Here is a 21,320-nt window from a genome sequence, read left to right on the forward strand (position 1 = left end):
GAAACTCCAGTTTGAAGCTTCTCTGGTCCAGAATTAAAAGGAACCGGAAGAAATAAGGGGGAGTTGCTCTGTAATGAGCACATGCTTAATTTGATGGGCAAAGCAGTAATTTCAAGTTCAAAATAAAACAGCACCTCCAATGCAACTTTAACCACCACCACCACTTCCACCTCCACGATTGCCACCACCATCACCGCCACCACCTCCACCTCCACTTCCATCACCGCCACCACTACCTCCACCACTGCAACCTCCACCACCACTACTGCCACCTCTACCACCACCACTGCCACCACTACCTCCACCGCCACAACCTTCACCACCACCACCACCTCCACCTCCACTTCCATCACCGCCACCACTACCTCCACCACTGCAACCTCCACCACCACTACTGCCACCTCTACCACCACCACTGCCACCACTACCTCCACCGCCACAACCTTCACCACCACCACCACCTCCACCTCCACTTCCATCACCGCCACCACTACCTCCACCGCCGCAACCTCCACCACCACTACTGCCACCTCTACCACCACCACTTCCACCTCCACAATTGCCACCACCACCACCGCCACCACCGCCACCTCCACCTACACTTCCACCACTGCCACCACTACCTCCACCGCCACAACCTTCACCACCCCACCACCTCCACCTCTGCCACCGCTACCACCACTTCCACCAGTGCCGCCACCTCCGCCATTGCCACCACTACCTCCACCTCCGCCACTACCACCACCATCACCTCCACCACTACCATCACCACCTCCACCTCTGCCACCGCTACCACCATCGCCACCACTACCTCCACCTCCACCAATTTTTTGGCTATTTAATGGAATTTGTGAAATTTTATAGAAGTTCTAGAAACAGAAATGACTGTGCCTAACAAAAGCATTTCTGTTTCTTTTCTGGCCGAGAAATAGAAATTATTATGCGTTACCAAACGTGTTTTTTTGCCCAGAAATTTGGCCCAGTAATAGAAATACAAAAAGTCATTTCTAGAATAGAATCATGGCCCAGAAACAGAAGTGTTATCATGCAGGCCCTGATTCTCCCACAGTCTCATTTTTCATTTTTTACAGTCACACTCCCAATTCCGAACTACTTCTTGGTTACAAACTGATACAGTTTGGTATAGTAACGGATAACATGACTAGCATTGGTATGTATCAAACCGATACCATGATCAATGTCCTGTATCAGATCGATATCGGTGTTGGTGTTCTCTCTCTCTCTCTCTCTCTCTCTCTCTCTCACATGAGGATGTGATATCGTACCGATACCGACCTCGATACCATATGATACAAATTCCAATCCCAATACTGATTTGATGCCAATCTGATGTTGATCTCATACCAATTTGGGTGATCCAATTGTGATACATTACGATCCGATACCAATACATGACAAACAACATAGCGTATATGACGATTTAACGATTTGACGGCATGTTGGTGATTTGACGATATGACGCCATGACAATGATTTGGGGATGTGGTGCCATGACGGTGACTTGGTGATATGACGTCATGACGGCGATTTAGCACCATGAAGACAATCTAAAAATTTGATGTCTTGATGGTGATTTGCAATATGACACTATGGTGGCATTTGACAATATGACACCATGGCGGGTCGGCTGTGTCAATGTTCTGTATCAGATCAGTTTGGCATCAGATCAATATCAATACCGATATCAGTATTGATATCAAGATTGGAATCAATATCGTATATGATATCGAATCGGTATCAGGGTAGATACGATATTGGGTTAGTATCGGCCAAGAATTATTTTTGGTAGATCGGTATCGGCATCTACCTATGTCGATTTTTGGCGAATCCCATATCGGCTAAAAAACTGGAACTCAAGAGAGGGAGGAGAGAGGGATAGTGGGGATAGGATAAAAGTAAACAAATAGAAAAACCATAGCACGAATGGAAGAGGGAGAGAGAAAGGGATAAAAAATAGAAAACTAATGGAAGAAGTCGGAAAAGAGAGGGAGAGAAAGATAATGATGCCGCTGAGAGAAGATAGGTGAATCGTTATCCTCTCCAATTTGCTATCCTCTCTAATTTCTTCAATTCCTCATATTGACCATCCTAATCTCTGTCCAAAAACATTGCATAAGGTGGGGTCCACTCCCCCTATTAGAGGAATTAAAAGTGCCCATTAATTGGAGGTGATAATTATTCGAAGATAAATAATGTATTTTTATGGTGTCACATGACATCCTCTGCTCTACAAAAAAAAAAAAACATGACATCTTCTGCTCTAGATGTACTAGAGTAGGTATTTGGAGTCTATATGTACATTAGAGGATCAACATCCCAGAAGAAAAGGTGGAAATTTTGTATTTGTTTCTCATAAATTACCATAAATAGGAGTGTTTAGTTAGATTAGATGAGAAATTTATCAATTAATATTATTAAATATACTTTCTTATTTAGTGATGTGAGTATGTGACACCCCACTTATTTCCATCCCACTCACTTATGGTAATACTTTGACACTCTTCATGGAATCTCTCGTTTTGTGTTTAATTCTTTCCTCCTCTCATTACCTCTCTCCCACCGAATGCCATCACTTCCAATTCTTCTTTCCCCCCACCAAACCCCTCCCCACTAAAAGTACTTATTCCATCTTGGGAAAGGTATTCATTCTACACAAAAGATTCTTTCATTGACTCAGTCAAATGGGGGAATAGGGGTGTTTTTATCATTTTCGATGGACATTTATGTCAATCTAACTATATTTAATGGTGATCATGCACATGTACGGTAGTGCATAACAAACTTTTATCTTTCATTTTTATAAAATATGGAAAGTGGTTTTTTGCACGGGAGTGTGGCCTACATCAGCACTTCCTTATGTTTATCTCTCTCCTCCTTAAAATAAGGGGGCAGAGATGTCTTTTCACATGGGGAGGAGAGAGATAGACTCATGGGAGTGTTGGTGTAGGCCACACTCCTGGACAGAGAACTTTTTCCCAAAAAATATATATATATTGAGAAAAAGTTCTTTGTACGGGAGTGTGGCCTACGCCAGCACTCCCATGAGTCTCCCCATGTGAAAAGACATCTGTACCCCCTTAATTTAAGGAGGAGAGAGATAGATACATGAGAGTGCTGGAGTAGGCCACATTCCCGTACAGAAAACTACTTCCCATTTATATTTTATCATTTTCTTCTTTTCTTTTTCTTTTTATTCAACCCACAATATGTGAAAACCCACTCTTACAAGTTTCTCACCGCTTTTTATTTCTTAGTAAATGGGATTTATAATGAGATTTTCCCTTGATTAAAAAAAAAAGATCATTTATTAATTTTGTCTCTTCTCTCGAATAATTGTGGGTCTCTTATAATCGATATCGTTCTAGTGTTGCCATTGATGTGAAGTGGGAGATTTCTCTTACACCGGCAACATGAGGGAATCCTTTCTCTTTAATTTATTTATGGAGCTTCACCTAAGGGATAGTTTAGTCCAGAATGAACCACACCTCAAGAAGTGGAGGTTCTCAAATCCACTTGGGGCCATCGCACAAGCTCTCATGGCTCTCGTGGACTAACGCGTTTTTGGGTCCATATAAGACCCATATGGGTTACAGGGTCTTATATGGACCCGACCTTTGTCTGGCTTACCCGAATAGTGGGCCTAGTAAATTTTTTTTTGATGTTAAACAAAAAAAACCCCAAGTGCCCCACTACCTGCTAAGGACATCCCCACTTAAGCAAAACCCGGCCGGGCCCATTTAGTAAGGTGAGAGAGCACGTCCTTTTCAAAGCAAAATATGACATAGGGAAACATGAGCATGATGTGAGAGACTCCAAATCCATAAGATTTTGAAAGCAGCTATTAGCGCCAAAAATATAAAAACACGGTCAAATGTTCTCCGTGTCGGGGGTAGCCTGCGTAGGATGCACTAGACATATGGGGTGGGCAAAATAATGATCGCTCCACCCCTTGAATGGTGAAAATGATCGTCTCATGTGTATGGATGCAGTCTGCACTCCCAGTCAGAGAACAATTGCCCATAAAAAATAGAATTATTTTATTAAAAAAGATTGGATATGCGGCCAAGGTGTCTAACATGTATCATCCACTCTCTTTCTTCTTTTGTGAAAAAGATCCCCTTACCCTTCAGTGTATATCATTTCAGCCAGATAATTGATGTATACTATTAGCTTACAAAATGCTGACGGTATATTCAACCCTACATTATTTTACATTGGGAATGCAAATAGCTCGTCTCTAGAGAGCCCAGCACACCTAGGATGCTGTCAACCGTTGGGCTATGCTGCACACATCGTTAGGCGTGCATCGAGATATGTGCAATATAGCTCAACCGTTGGATGCCCCCTGGCAACACCCAGGGCGCTGTGCTCCCTGAAGACGATCCTGACCCCGCAAATTCTTACCAAAACGTAAATGGCGTTTTAAGTAAATGCACCATGACACCTTTTTTTTTTTTTTGGGGGTAGAAACCATGACACTTATTATCCAGTAAAATCACACTTGTACGCTGTAGGGCCCGGATATTCCTACCACGCGTTGCCTTCTCATTGGACGGAAAATTTGCCTTTTTTCCACAACACAACAGGCCTGATGCTCTCGTGCGTTTCTTCGGACAACCTAACTGAATAATTTTCATAACGTCACTCTTTAATTCTAAGGAACGAGGGAAAAAAAAAAAATTCGCCATGAACAAGCTCTGCAACTCCCAACACTGAAAAGCCTCATTTGAAGAAACCTCTGTAAACCATATCTTTTTTTGTTTCTATAAAGATTTCTACCTCAAGATGGGATCTTTAGTCCCGTATATGGACCTAAATCTTCTCCCTGAACGTATTACTCCCCAAATCGAGCCCAAGCTCGAACCCCTTGACGAAGAACCATACTTCTCAACCCCGAACTCTGACCCTAGTTCTGACGTTATCGAAGAAATCTCTCCGGTTTCAGACATTACTGGCGATGACGAAAACGATGTCTACTCACAATACTACCGGATATCTGAGCTTTTCCGGTCTGTTTTCGCCAGGAAGATGCAACAGTATTCCGATTTGACGGTTGTGGATCCGAATTCACTTGCAATTGTTCCTCAGCCCGAGGAAGAAAGCGTCTCTACGGATGCCTTGAAATTAAAGAAACAAACTAGGTCGGCGGAGTTGGTTAGGGTTACTATTCAGAAAGTTGAGGATGCCATACACTTTAGGAATTTGATGAAGAGGACGAGGATGCTCTATGACTCTCTGCGGATCTTTTCGTCCCTCGAAGATGAAAGAGGGAGAACTATTGGTAAGAGAATGAGGGGGGATTTGACAGCTGCTTCGTTGATGAAGGGCAGGGGTCTGTGGTTGCACAGGGACAAACGTATTATTGGTTCAATTCCTGGTATTGACATTGGTGATGTGTTTTTCTTCCGTATGGAAATGTGTGTGATTGGACTGCATGGCCAGCCTCAAGCTGGAATCGATTATGTCACGGCGAGTCATAGTTCGAATGGCGAGCCGATTGCTACGAGCATCGTCGTGTCTGGTGGGTATGAGGATGACGAAGATACAGGTGATGTGATAATCTACACTGGTCATGGTGGGCAAGATAGGAAATTTGCTAGGCAATGCGTTCACCAAAAGCTTGAAGGTGGCAATCTTGCGTTGGAGCGGAGCAGGTATTATGGGATTGAGATACGGGTCATTCGGGGATTCAAATATGAGAGAAGTATTACCAGTAAAATCTATGTTTACGATGGTCTCTATAGAATTGTGGATTGTTGGTTCGATGTTGGTAAGTCTGGTTTTGGTGTTTACAAATATAAGCTTGTGAGAATGGCTGACCAACCTGAAATGGGCAGTGCCGTACTAAAATTTGCGGGGAACCTGAGGACGAAACCTTTGGCAGCCAGGCCATCTGGTTACCTTAGTCTTGATATCTCCAAGGGGAAGGAAACTTTGCCTGTTTTTCTGTTTAATGACATTGATTCGGATCAAGACCCAATGCTTTTTGAGTATCTTGCGAAGACTGTGTTCCCACCTTATGCGTTTCAGCAAATGAATAATAATTTTGGGTGTGATTGTGTTTCTGGTTGTTCCTCTGGTTGTTTTTGTGCTCAGAGAAATGGTGGAGAGTTTCCTTATGACAGCAATGGGATTCTCTTGATGGGGAAACCTTTGATACTTGAATGTGGCAGTTTTTGTCGCTGCCCACCTAGTTGCCAGAATCGTGTGACTCAAAAGGGTGTGAAGCATCGATTGGAAGTGTTTAGATCAAGGAATACTACCTGGGGGGTTAGATCCTTGGATTTGATTCCAGCTGGTTCCTTTATTTGTGAATATACTGGCGTCGTGCTTACCAGAGAACAAGTGGCATTATTTACAATGAATGGTGATAGTTTGGTCTATCCAAGTCGTTTTCCTAAAAAATGGGTGGAATGGGGAGACTTGTCTCAAGTTTTCCCTGAATTTATGAGGCCAGCTAATCCCTCTATTCCTCCGTTGGATTTTGCAGTGGATGTATCTACAATGAGGAATGTTGCATGTTATTTCAGCCATAGTTCAAGTCCTAATGTTATGGTGCAGTATGTATTATATGATCACCTTAATATACTGTACCCTCATCTCATGATTTTTGCATTGGAAAACATCCCACCTTTAAGAGAGCTCAGCCTTGATTATGGAGTGGCTGATGACTGGGAAGGAAAGCTCACTCTTTGCAACTGAACAATTCTGAAGAGGTGGCAAATTTTGTGATTTTGCAATTTTTTTTTGAAGGAAATGATGATTCTATCTGTTTTTGGGATCAGCTCAACTTCCTTTCAAGGTAATTCTTAGATATTCTTAATTGCTTAGACCGTAGACATCTATATTCTTTTTTAAGCAGTATGGATTTTGGTTAAGTGCTTCTTTTCTTTCTCCATTTTTGATTGATTTGTTTTATCTTCTCCGGTGGGCTTTTGTTAGTTCATTACTGATGCTGGTTTACCATATGGCTGCTGGTACATGTTTTTCACTGTTCTATCACATAAAACATTGTTTATATATTATGATTTATGGATAATCATATTCTTCATTTATCTTATACTGTTCTTGTGGTTCATTTTAGTTCATTAGCTACATTTGTTTAGCCTGGTACATTTTGTTTACTGTGCTGCTTTATATAACAGCCTATCTTGTGTGTCAAGATACATGCATAGAAGCTTACTTGAGATGAGACAGAGAAGTGGGAGGATCGTACTACCCCTACTGTCACTGTTGATGAATCATTTGTCTCTTTTTCTGCATGGGTCATTGTTACATGAAGTGTTTTGATTGAACTTCTGTTAGAGTTTAGGTAATATGGTTGCCAACTATCATCTTCTTATATCCCATTCATATGCCCCTTTAATTTGTTAGAGAATTGTTGACAATATGGTATATTCTATGCCAAAACTGTGTTGATAATATATTTTTCTTCTGCTTGATGTTACCAACTTGAGGGTGTGCCTTGGTGCAGCGGTAAGGTTACTCCATTGTGATCAAGTGGTCACGGGTTCGAGTCTGGAAACAACCTCTCTGCGAAAGTAGGAGTAAGTACAAAATGACCCTCCCTTGACCCCACAGTGTCGGAACCATCGTGTAATGGGTACACCCTTTTTTGATGTTACCTACTTACCATTAAGTTCTAACCTCCCAATTATTTATTTTAGGTTCTTTTTCTCCCTGTTTTCTTCAAAGCAATTAATGATATGCTTCAGGAAGTCATTGCCGCTGCTTGCTCCATTTTCAATTTCTTCTGGTTTCTTTTCACAGTAACAGCATTGCTTTCTACCCATTAAAATGTTTGGAATACTAATTGTTGTATACTGTGGTAGGCACCATATGCATGACAATTTCCTGCACATGGTCTTTATTGCTCAGTAGAAACACTTGGTAGGATCCCAACTACCCATAGAGTTAATTTGGTGGATTGTTGGAAACAAAAAGGAGTTTGTTGGAGATATATCCTTTTAATAAGTGGTTGCAGATGTTAGTGATTAAGGACATGTATGATACTTGTTGTGAACAATTGGGAATAGAAAACAAAGTTTTATGGCAGAGTAAGTATACACTGGGGTTGTTTATATTGAGTCATATCTTTTTGCATTGTTTATGGATGTCTTGGCTTGGCACATATATCAGGCCCCTATTATGTCTGTTTTTGGTTGATGACATAGAATACTAATAGGATGGATGAAGTGGAGAGATGCAACAGGTGTGCTGTGTGATCGACGTATTCTTTTAAAACTCAAAAGGAAAATTTTATAGGACTGCCATACGACCGGCCATGATGTATGGTGCGGAATGTTGGGCAGTTAAGAAGCTGCATGCTGATAAACTAGCTGATAAACTAAGTTTGGCGGAGATCATAGTTATCAAGGCAGCAAGGATTTGGAGAGGGTCCAAAAATAAGGCGACACCAACAAGGCGGCAAGGTGACCAAGGAGCCTGGACGCCTAGGCGACACCTTGATAACTATGGCGGAGATGAGGATGTTGAGATGGATGTGTGGCAAGACTACAAAAGATGAAGTAAGGAATGACCATATCAGAGCGCAGTTGGGAGTTGCCCCTATACATGAGAAGCTACGAGAGACTCGTTTGAGGTGGCATGGTCATGTTCAATGGAGGCCTTGGAATGCACCAGTATGAAGGAGTGATTTGATTCAGATTGATGGATCTAAAAAAACTAGAAGCAGGTCTAAAATGGCCCTAGGAGAAATTTGGAGGTAAGACATGGATAGTTTGGGCCTTGTCTCAAGTATAGCCTCGAATAGAGCTGATTGGAGGGTTAAGATCCATGTAGCCGACCCCATTTTGGTGGGTTATTGCTGAGCTTTGTCGACGTTGTTGTGGCTAGATCCAGTGTTGACGCTGAGTATAGGACTATGTCTCATACTGCTGTTGAATCGATGTGGTTGAAATCATTGCTTCAAGAGTTGGATTTTCCAGTTACTAAACCTATAAAGATGTTCTGTGATAATCAAGCTGGTATCTACATTGCCAGCAACGAGATGTTTCATGAAAGGACTAAATATTTTGAAGTCGATTATCACTTTGTGAGGAATGCAGGTGTTGAGGCTGAGTATAGGGCTATGTCTCATACTGCAGCTGAATTGATGTGATTGAAATTACTGATTCTAGTGTTGGATTTTCCAGTTACTAAACCTATGAAGATGCTTTGTGATAATCAAGCTGGTATCAAAATTGCCAGCAATGTGATGTTTCATGAAAGGACTAAACATTTTGAAGTCGGTTGTCACTTTGTGAGGAATGCAGTTATGAGGAAGTTGATTGTTACCCCATTTGTTTCTTTTGCAGATTGGCTGGGAGATATGTTTACTAAGCCTCTGTTTGGTTGTGCTTTCCAGAAAGACAGTTCCAAGCTGGGCATAAGTGATTTATATGCTCCAGCTTGAGGGGGAGTGTTAAGTTATATTTGTAATATTGCAGGGGTATTATTGTCAGTCCCTTGCGGTAGTCATTAGTTAGCAGTAGGCATTAGTTAGTTTCCTAGTGTGTTTCTAAGTTAGTCAATAGCTGCTATTGTAATTCTTAGTTCTCTACTACAGTACTACCACAAGGAGTCCTTGTGGTATTATAATTAGTTCTCTTTTATCTATAAAGGAAGTGTGGGGGGACAAAGCTATTGTACAGACTATTTTCTCCAACTTGCGATAGTCTTTTCTCTGCTGGTTCTCTCTCCCTTGTGAATCGGATGGGTTCACACTGTTCCTCTAACTCTCTGCTGGTTGATCATCATCATCATCATCACCATCACTATCGTTGTCATTATCATCACCAGTAGACGAGGACGGTGTGTGAGTGGCCATTGGAATGTGACCAATCGATGTCTTCCTCATCTTCCCCACCAGGATGGGGTTCAAAAGGTCGGGGTGCATGTGAGTGAACTTTGCTCTCTCAAGAAATAAATTTGTCGACATCAACACCCATCTGACTAGCAATATCGTTGTTCGGCCTCCCTCAAGCTTATCCAATGTAGGGGTACCTTGACCCTTAGAGGGGATCTTCCTCATCTGACTCCTCCTGAAAGATGCTGCTCAGCTCGATTTGGTCTTTGTCATTCTCCATGCCCATGCGTCTTTGTTGCATCTTTAGTCTCATATTGTTGTGCACATATGCCAAGTTCTCCAGCTGGTCATGACCCAATCGGTTCTGCCTTTGGAGTGGATAAGTGACCGGAGGCGGAACATGTTCGGGGGAGCGCCTTCAATGCTATCTTCCTTAAGTTAGGTGCCTCTTTTCGAGATAGCACCCATATTCACCTGCCTTTTAGAATTAAGATTTTTCTTGTCAAGTGTTTATACTTTGTACATACTTATATTGAACTAAGAAACTAGGGTGATGAACATGGACCTACCAGGAGCTGTAGTCTTCCGACCAGCTGTGGCAACTGCAGATCCGAAAGTCCTAGTGGCATCTCTGAAGTTCTTTATCTATATCCATTTCAATGATTGGTAATGTTAGCATCAATGCGTAATTATAATTACATTCATTTCTTAGTACTTAAGAAACTACAAGTCTCACATCATTATTTTACTTGCCTTGTATATCTGGATTTGACTCCAGCTTTGCCATCACCTCTTCCATTTCATCTATCAGGTCTTGATTCATCCCAAATTTGTGCTTATACTGATACTTGGGATTGAGATAGTGGGCTGGGAATTATATAGACAAGTTGCCAATGCTTACCAAGGATCTAATTGGGTAGTAATTTATAGGGCTGCAATAGGGTCAGTTTGGGCCAGGTTTTTTAAAACCCCAACCCCTAGGTCCCCTTAACTCAGCCCGGACCAGCTTGAGGTCGGGCTGGATATCCCACCCAGCTCGGTCCTGATTGACCATAATTGGGCCAGGTTTTTTAAAACTCCAACCCCTAGGTCCCCTTAACTCAGCCCGGACCAGCTTGAGGTCAGGCTGGATATCCCACCCAGCTCGGTCCTGATTGACCATAATTGGGCCGGGTTGGCCTTGATTGACCCTGACAATCCTATTTTCGTCATTTCAGAGCTATGCAGGGTTGGGGTGGACCTGGCTGACTCTTGGTGCCTTTTTTTCTTCCATATCCTGTCCTTGTATACACTTAAAAAAAATTCTTCAAACAATGGTTATTCACAGTTCATTGCATGGACTCTTTTATTACATCCCCACCGAGGACTCGGAAAATTAATCACAAACCAACAAATAGAAATGACAGAAGAAGAGCATAAAGTTCTAGCGAGAATAGCTTATGCTGCCATTTGGATGTCATGCCTTAAACCAGATTTTGATTGTGAGTAATGAACCTTAAACTTAAGAAATAAAAGCAAATCTGGCCAATTATCACAACTTTGAGTCTGTTGAAAGGGATCTAATTCATGGTTGTCAAGGTGTCCAGGCGCCTTGGTCGTCTTGGTGTCGTCTTGCATCCAGATCCTCTCCAACGCTTTGGGTCACCTAGACGCCGTGGAAACTATGGTCGAATTAAGAGCATTGAAAATCAGATGAGCAGGTTGGTAGATTGGTACACTGCCACTCACTTCACGTTCAAAGAATTTCATTGATTATTCGCATAGGGTTTGTGAAGCTCTCCAGGAAGAGCTTCCATCCACGTCTCCTTCACCAGAAAATCCTCCAGTTTCACTAATCCACTCCATCAGCTGAAATAATCCAGAAAAACATGAAAATCAAACATAATATTGTCACATTGCTTAAAGAGATTAATTGAAGTGCAAAGAGGTGGGAAATTCTGTTTCAACATGCATCTTATCCACAACATCAACGTGGTTCAAGCACTTATCCAAATGGTAAACAAAGGGGAATTAATGGCTGCTAAACCCTTTAAGGGCAACTATCAAAACATGAAAAAGGTGATGGGCTAGGGACAGCGGGTGGAGAACCATTATGCTTGCCGGATTGGCCAAGCCCTATCCCAAACCCACCTGTTTCTCTCAACAGAACCCAATTTTCCAAACCCACAAAGCATAGAATCCTAAACGACTAAACCACAACGTTCGATAATGCAATAAAGGGTGTAGCTTGCGGATTATATGGCAACTCAGTTCCAATATGAGGCTCCAATCTAATAAATGACGAAGAACGAAAATGAGGAGACAATGTGGACAGAGATTGAAGAATAAAAGTAACAGGTAGTGGAGGAGAGGAAGATCACATACCTGCATGAGGTCGCGCAAGGTGCCCTCCACAATATTGCATTGAAACTCAAAAGGGAAAGGAAAGACCAGCGCTGGCTTCGAGGGAGACGCTGAAAAAAGGGGGGGAGGCTACTTTTTGAAAGACCTTTGGATTTGGAGACTCTCGTGGAGATTTGAGGTTGCATTTCGATATTACGAGGAATTTGTTAAAGTCAATCTGGATTTTTTGCTCAATGGTGAGACTGGAAGGAGACTCGCTTTGGAGACCACTATTCAGTCTTGTCAAGGTTACTAGCAGAGGTATAGCAGAAAGTGGAAATGCTGGGTTTTTGGAGCTATTGTTTCAATGAATGGGAGGACCTTCAATCGCGTTGCGGGTTGGAAGAACTCTATTAGGGATTTGGAAGAAGCAATTGCCAAGCACAGAGGGAGAGAGAGAGAGAGGCCCTAGTAATTTGACTTTGGGTAGATTAGAACAAAAATTCACCAGTCCTGTGCAGTGGTGCATAATTTTCTTTTCTTAGTGTATGATTTGAAGTTACCAGCGTGCGATGTTCTTTGTTTGACGTTTTGCTAGTTTTTTACCCATTTCGGATGATTGTCTTGCAACGTGTCACCAACGTTGGAGATTTGGTGTTGCACGTCATCTAGAATGGACCAAACATTGGCAACGACTATTATTCTATGTCTTCTCACTCGGAGAGACATGTCTTCAGCTCTTTAGGACATCTGTTCCAAGGGGTGTCTTCCCTCTATGTATAGAGGATGTTCTGAAGACTTGTGAAATGAATTCTAAGTGTTCTTTTCCCTCCCTTTCACTCATATACTCTCTCCCTATTTTGCCTTCAGATTTATTGTTTTTGAGAAATAATCTAAGTTTCATTTTTCTTGTTGATTAATCACAACCCGAGTGTGTCCCATCGTGGCCTAGTAAGTGAGTGCAACAACTAGTAGAAGAAGGCCCAAGGGTCACCTTGGAGGTCGATTCGCAAAGAACCCGTATTACACCAAAAATATGGGGTGACTACGATCTTAAGGAGAGTGATTGGTGGCATGACTGAGCCCCACCATCATTCTTATTCATGTGTAGTGTTGTGTTTGTAGTTAGCAGGTGTTCGTGATCTTTCGTTTGGGTATAAAGCTCTCCTACAATACATGGTTGTTCCATTTCGAGTGCTAAAGCCATTGAAGTAAGTCCTATATTCTCAATTTTATTGGTGTTATTTACAAAAATTCTTAAGCTCGTAGTATTGAGAATAGGAGTATGGCTACTGAAAGTTCTACTATTTCTGTTCTGGCGATGGAGAACTTGGGGGTGGTTTTTGATTTTGATATAGCCATTCAGTGGTTTTAATTATAAGAGGTGGAAGCAAATGATAGAGTTTGATCTGGGACAATTAGGTGTGTCATTTGCTTTGACTAAAACTATACCGGCAGAGAGTGATGATCCTACTCTCAAAGCCAAGAGAGAAGCTTGGTTACAAGCGGACTACCAAAGCAAGAATAAAATGCTGAATTGTTGTCCAATGCATCATACAATGTATACGCTCCTTACGAATATGCATATATTTTAGGGGCTACATTAGAAAAGAAGTATGCATTAGAGGATGCCAGCAGTAAAAAGTATTTGTTGTGGCGAACTTTTTTGATTTTGTTATGAGAGAGGATATCAATGTGTATTCAAATTGATATATTTCAAGTTTTTGTTGCCAAATCAGCAAAGGCATGGTCCTACCAGATGATTTCATGCCTGGATTTTTATTAGAGAAGTTGTCGGTGTCCTAGAATTGCTTCTAAGTCAAAATGAAGTAAAAGAGAAAGGACTAGACACTTGATAAAAAATAATCCGAGTGAAGATTGAGGAGAAGAACCGGGAAAAGGACAAGGTTGAAAAGGCCAAGGAATTCAATTCGAAGGTTAATCTTGTTGAGTCCGGTAAGAATGGGCAATTCAAGAAGATCCTTCATGTTAAGAAGGAAAACAAATTCAAAAAGAAGAAAAGGAATTGCTACGTGTGCAGTAAACCTGTTCATTTCCATTGTGACTGCGGAGAAAGTTAGAAACAAAGCCAAAGTTAATTTAACGGAGGCAGAAATTGTTGTAGCAATTGTGACTCGGATCAATTTGGTTGAAAGTGCAAAAGAATGTAATATTGACATAGGTGCTACCAAGCACATATGTTGGGATCAGAACTTATTTTTCAATTATTAGATGGTTGATTCTAGTGATTTAGTCTATATGGGAAATTTCCAAACCTCACGTGTCATTGGTAAAGGCAAGTCACTCTAAAGTTTGTTTCAGAGGAGTCCCTTGTGCTTAAAGATGTGCTTCATGTGTTGGAAATCTGTCGGAGCTTGGTGTTGGGCATAGTTGTCAAGGTGTCGCCTAGGCGGGCGCCTTGGTCACCTTGTGTCCAAGCTCCTGCCAATGCCTTGGGTCGCCTAGATGCCGTGACAACTATGGTGTCAGGATCATTCCTCAACAAGGCAAGACTGAAACTCTCAATAGAGGTTGATAAAGTTTATTGTCTTAAAGAATGAAGTATTTGTGGAGAAGGGGTACTTGTCAAATGGGCTTTTTGTACTTGGTGTATCTAAAGTTATTAATGAAAAACTAAGCACCTCTTTAGTTTATTTAGTTGAGTCTTATGATATATGACTTGCTAGATTAGGACATCATACTGCACCATATATTAAGAGGCTATCATATTTAGGTCTCATAGAAGGCAATCCTAAACCAACATTGGATAAATGTCAAATTTGTGTGGAGGCTAGTTCACAAAGAAGCCTTGTAAGTCAGTAGAAAGACAATGAAAATCAAGACTTAGTGCATAGTGACTTGGGTGGCTTTTAAGTCACATGAGTCAAGAGGAGGTAAGAGGTATTTTATTAACTTTATTGATGACTACTCTAGATATATTTGAATATATATCTTGTAAAGACTAGGGATGAGGCAGAACATGCTTATGTCCTATAAATTGGAGGTTGAAAATCAATTGGTTAGTAAGATAAAGAGGTTGAAGACTGATAGAGGGACTGAGTATGTTTTATTGAATGTGAAAAGCTAGTATTGGATCCAGGAACGGATGGTTTGATCCACCCAATGAACGGTGGAATGGTGGAAGTCACCAGACGCTTTCTCTGGACATCATTCCCTTTTGAGGAGCAATGAGCGGATAAATCAACCTTCACCGGTGAGGATGACCACACAGGTAACCAACGCAAGCCGACATTCATAGGAGTATCAAACAAACGTGGGCAATACCTCTTGGCAAGACTGACGCATTGGTCGTGCAGATCAAATAGTCTCTTTTCTGGTACGACTGATGGAACTCAATGTCTATCAAAGTTTTGTGAACTGTGAAGAGAATTGGATGGTAACATGTGACGCAGATCACATTATTTGGAGGAAGAATTTTCATATTTGGGTTTAATTCAGTTTTTTGGGTAAAATTGAACCCATGGTTCAATAAGTTAGGTCCAAATTTAAGTCTCCAATGGGTTATATGGGTCGTGGGCCAAGTAATTTTGAGTTTTCTGTTGTAACTGGTCCATTCTATAAGCCCAAATATTAGGGATTTAAGGCTTATGTGGGATTAAGTAGTTAGTTTCTATTTTATAAGAGTTTCTAAGTTGTAATGGTAGTTACTTCTAGGCTAAGTTTGTATTGGTACTTAGTTTCCTTTTTCTTAGACTTCCTAATTTTTGAGAGTTGCCATACTGTAAAGGATCTCTTTATATTTAGAGGAGTTTCCTATTTTTATGATGTAGCTATCAACTACAATAAATGAAGGAGGGGGCATGCTGCCCACAGATTTGATGATTGTTCAATTGAATGTTTCTCTTTGGTGATGTGCTGAGAGTAGCTCTTGTGGTGGAGCAAGTGCAACCCAAGGTGGTGAATTCTTGGATTGGGAGGGTAGTGAAGCCTTCGATCAAAGCCCCTTCTTTTTTTCCTCTTTCTTTCATCACCTTTCAGCAGGTATTCCAGCAGCTTTTTTTCACTATCACGGCCTCCTATGAATTGATATTAGAATTTCTTTTTGTGCTTAGTTAATGCATTAATATTGCTTTCCAAGTTCTCTTTATCTCTTATTATTTTTAAGTACTGTTTCATGTGTGCAATAGGGTTATTTGACAGCATATAAGTCTGAACTTCAGGCATTGATTCCTGAGAATCTAACCATTGGATTAAGCTGGGATTTGACTATGTTATTCCATTCCCCTTCTACTCCATTCAACCCAAACTTGAGCACCATCACACTGATGGGTTGAGAGTTATTCAAGTTCTCCTTGCTATTTTCTGATTTTTAGTAGTTTCTATTTTCTGTCCATGTTCGTATCTCCTTATCTAACCGTCAGTTTGCATTGACATTTTAACCACCTACTCACCTCATTAGGACCTTTAGAAGGGTGAGCTTGGATTACAACAATCACCCTGTATCGGAACATTTTTAGAAAACAAAGATTTCACAGGCCATTCACAGTCATGGCCTTCATGACTTGCAGAAGATTGAACATATAGTGGAAGCATATAACATGCTTACCCCTCCGACAGTCAAGTTTCCAATCATGGTACAGAGAGTGACAACAATGTTCGAGTCAGGCACCCTCTTTATTCTATTCTTCTGCTAGACCCCGCATACAAGATGAGTGTCCTTTCAATACAAGTCGGGTCTTCTAATCAGGTTGTTAGGCAGTGCCTCCAACCCATGTTTTATGGTCAATATCCAACATTCATTTGGAGAATAATGTTTGAGAAAAGGGATACAAATCATTTGGTTCTCCTCCCGTTACTATTCTTTATTTATTGCCTTCATGGAGGGAAAGGTGAACGTCATGCTGCTCTACATCAAACTCATGGAGAAAACCTGCTTTGAGAAGGAGAGAGTTCGTGCCAGATAATTGCGGTGGATAAAAGCCAAATATACGAATGCTTGAAAGCTCCTGGATGTCCTCCTCGTAGAAATGACAGGTACAAAGCTATGGGTGAGATCTGAGTACTTTTTCAACCTCTTAAGAGTGTCACAAAACCTTTAGGAAGACCACAAATTACATTTGAACACATGAAAACAGCTTAATAGGAATCAACAAAGCTTGCTATAGTGGCAAAGTGGGCCCATTGTCAATATACATCCTTTTCTTCTGGGTCCAGAGTGACCTGATCAAAACATCTAAATATCTAATCAATATTTTTATGGATATTTCCCTCCACTGTACAGCCAAATTCTACAGATAAGATAATCCAACTGAATCAAGTCAGACCTTATCCTTGCAAATTTCAGTTGAGAACGACAAATTTGTGGGTTGCCTTAACTTCCTATGCCCATAGATCAGGGCACAAAAAGAATGTCTGGTGAAAGTGGCATGTCTTTTACACCCTTTGCTGCAGTGTTCTGTTGAAAGTCAAATTTTATAGCAAATGACTGTCCTTTATATGAACAATTGAAAATAAACTACATGAGTCAATTAATTTTGATCAATAAAGGTGATCCACTAGAAATTTTCAAGCCAGTTGCGAGAAGCAAATAGAGAGCACAGGAATTTTGTTACACAACTATTTGTTTATTGCTGCGTGTGAAATCATATTAGAAGCAATCTGACTATTTTCAGAATATAAAAACTTGAGAGAATATTTTCAACCATCAAATTTAATTCTCTCCTAATTTTTCCTTTTTCTTCATGGGTAGGATTATGAGTATCATTATTATAGTGATTCTTAGCGATTTATTGTGGCAGGTCTCCTTGGCCTTCTCTACAACTCTAGGTGCTACCCTTAATGTAAGGCCGGTTGAGAAGAAGGGAATAGAATAGGTAGCTCAGGATTCAACAATGCTATAAGCTGTATTCATTCAATCGTCAGGGCTCTCAAGAGCTCTCACATATTTATAGCCTCTTGGCTGAAAAGAAAACAGACTTAAACTAGGACTCAAAATAGAACTAGGACTCAAACTAAAACTTGGATTCAAAACTAAATCCTAATTAGGATTACAAATCCAACTAGAACTCAAATAAAAGACCAAATAACATTCAAATAACCCTAAACTGTTCCCATGATTATGATGCTGGTGTAGGGGGGATCCCTACACCTATCTAATCCTACTCTAGTGCTGGTGTAGGGAAGAATCCCTACACCTGTGGCTGGTTCTAGGCAGCCGAACTACATCAACTCTCCCGATCTTAAAAGAACTCGACTCTGTCAAGTTAGGTCGCCGACCCAAGATGCCTTTGTAGGTATCTCGATACCATTTTCTACACATACCTCCCCTGAGGTTTGCTTTAATTATACTTTCACCCATGAGGTTTGGCAAATAACGCGTACCTCCCCTGCTCTCCAAACTAATTAATAATTAAACCCACTTCGTTATCTGTCCTCGTTAGTTGCGAACGGTAGGAGTTTTGAAGTCATTTATGACCAATATACCCTTGTAGGGGTAAAGAAATGCCCTTCACCCAAAATCGAACGTTTAAGGTTTGAAAGCCCTAAATCTGTGCCAGAAAAGCCAGTTATTACAATGACATTAGTGTGAGGAATGCTGATCTGGTGATGCGGCAGCAGTGATGAGGAACAAGAGTACGATGAAACCTTTTATGAGGAATGCCGATCCGGTGATGAGGCTGACAAGCAGCGACAGAGTATGCGGCAGGTGCTCTGCTGTCGCTGTGCTCGGTGTTAGAGCAGTTGAGAGGGATGCAGTGGCGTGCGGGGTGGTGATGCAGCTCTTGCTGCTGGTGCAGAGCGATTGCACGGTGTGAGCCAAGTGCAAGGCACAGTTGCTGCTTAAGCTTCTCAGAGAATTGTGGCCCCATCATTCCATTGCCAATTCTGACTATTTTGGTTGCATAGATGTTGTTCTCTTTTGAGATTCTTCTTCTTCTCTTGAAATTCTATCTCTATGCTCTCATCCTGTTTGGTTGAATGATTCATGCCCAATCAGTGTCTTGTTGGGAGTGATAGAATCTTCCCATAAAATCATGGTCATAAAAACATTTTCAGGTCAACCAGAACGTATCACCGTTTAAATTTGGACACTCTACTGCCCAGAAGATTGATGGTAAGGAAGAGCATCATCCAATCCCTGACCCAAGATCCATTGATACCAAGAAGGAAATGATAATTTCATGGGTCAACTATTGCTGAATTACCCGAAAACATTTCAAAACAGTAAGAAAATTCGGCACGTTCGATTTTGACTTATTTTAAAAATAAATAAATTTGGTTATGCTATTTTGGGCTTTTCTCTAACCGAAGCTATTGCATCGTTTGCCCCAATGATGGCGTCTCTAATCTCATCCGTATTCCAATCGAGAAAAGGTGTTGATTTTCATATAGCACTTCACATCACATAAGTAAGAAGGAAGCGGGCTACTCCCCGAAAATGCCAATTAATACAATGGCATTAGTGGCAGCGGCAAGAAGCGCAACAATGATGGTCACCTCGGAGGTGTAGTAGCAGCGGCAAGAATGGTGGTCTAGGTCAGTTGGGAATTGCTCAACAGAGCAAGTAATGATGTAAAAGGTTCATTTTACTATGAAGGGCATTTTGGTCAACTAATAAACAATTTTAACTTTTTCAGTCACTAGTTAACAGAGTGGGTTTAGTTATTAATTAGTTTGGAAAGCAGGGGAGGTACGCGTTATGTGCCAAACCTCACAGGTGAAAGTGTAATTAAAGTAAACCTTTGGGGAGGTACTTGTAAATTACCCATGAAATAATTATTACCCACGTAGAGCTTTTGTTCATTTATTTGTGTTCTTCATATCTACTGTATATAGTACATTTTCATGAAAATCTTGAAATGTTTTTTTGTTATTTTGTGAGGGGAAAAAGTTTCCCATGCAGCCAATGTAATGTATGTCCTCTAACATGGTTTTTTTTAATTATTATTTTCTCTCTCCTCCCTTGAGTATGTGGCCCCCATGTGGATGATACCGTTCTCCATGCCGTTATTGACGTGGCGTGGGAGATTTCCCCAGACTGGCAGCGTGGGAAACCTCCCCGTTTGTGAAATATCAAATTTATATTTTGAATGATCACATAATTTTTTCCAGTGCTCCTATATGATTTACAATAGTTTATACTTTGATTCGTTCTGAACGTTCCCCAAATCTTTGTCAATTTGAAAAGACAAATGCCACTGAATCTGAAAATTGTTAGATGACAGTAATAATGCTTAAGAACTGTTTTACATTGGAATGAGTATTCATTCAAAAGTTATGCTTTTTCTTTTTTCTTTTTTTGTTGGGTTAAAAATAAATTATGTTTTATGTTACCTTATCAATATTTGAATTTTTATCGCTGATACATGCCTTTCTCATGATTGGCAGAGGACTATCTTGGGCCAGTTTGTTAGGATTCTCTTATTTAGGTTTTTGATCCTGTGAATGATATATAATCTTTAATTGGTTCTAAAGTTACCTGAAATAGCTAATGCAGTTGGTTTTTTGTTTTTCCCGATGAACAGCAGTTTTAAGACTTGAGATAGCTAAACTTCTCTTCATTTTTGCCGTATAAGAGGAGGCTGCAAATGTTGATTCAGGTCTCAGATTTGCAAGGAGGTGTTAACCAATCACCATCATATTGCTTTGGCACTATATTGATTGCAGGCTTTTAGCTCAAGGATGCAGCTTTGGAAATGAATGACTAATGAAATTAAAAAGAGTATATTCGGCTAAGAAAAGGATGTCTAGTTAGTGATCGAGCTGGAGTTCCCAGATAGAAGATCCTTTCATGGACTTTGTGAGGAAATCCATTAACACCTTATTTTTTTGTAACATGTTTCCTTTTGTATGTGCACATGTACATATCAATGAATAACTTTTGTATCCACTCGTGTAAATGTCTGTCCAAACTGGATACGAGACTAGCTTGTAAAGGAAGCATGTACTACATGCCAAATGGATGTATGACTACAGGTCTCTTAGTTAATTTTTTTTTCTTGTTTCAATCTTATAGCATGGAATGTTATAATTTCGGCAGTAGCTGTTTATGTCAAGTGACAATGTATATGGTATTTGAAAGAAAGATACTTATTCCAGTCTTTACAAGAACCCTTGTGGGAATGGATCAGAAGTTGTTGATTAGTTATATATATTTTGTGGGGTGTGTGTGTGAAAAGGGGTGGGGGGGGGGGGGGGGGTTGTGATT

At 40.7% G+C, this 21,320-nt stretch overlaps 1 protein-coding gene across 2 annotated transcripts; it reads left to right on the top strand.

The window, feature by feature from the left end:
* Positions 1 to 4,779: 4,779 nt before the first annotated feature.
* LOC122669828 (histone-lysine N-methyltransferase family member SUVH9-like) lies at positions 4,780 to 21,107 on the top strand. Of its 2 annotated transcripts, none has more exons than XM_043866688.1 (2): positions 4,780 to 6,835; positions 20,633 to 21,107. In XM_043866688.1, exon 1 carries the CDS (start codon positions 4,807 to 4,809, stop codon positions 6,721 to 6,723), a length of 1,917 nt encoding a protein of 638 aa, XP_043722623.1. In that variant the 5' UTR covers positions 4,780 to 4,806; the 3' UTR covers positions 6,724 to 6,835; positions 20,633 to 21,107. The 2 variants fall into 2 exon arrangements, with proteins under 2 accessions (XP_043722623.1, XP_043722622.1); XM_043866687.1 differs by having other exon boundaries at positions 4,780 to 6,831; positions 20,629 to 21,107.
* Positions 21,108 to 21,320: the final 213 nt, after the last annotated feature.

The sequence above is a fragment of the Telopea speciosissima genome, chromosome 7 (genome assembly GCF_018873765.1).
Source record: "Telopea speciosissima isolate NSW1024214 ecotype Mountain lineage chromosome 7, Tspe_v1, whole genome shotgun sequence".
NCBI lineage: Eukaryota > Viridiplantae > Streptophyta > Magnoliopsida > Proteales > Proteaceae > Telopea > Telopea speciosissima.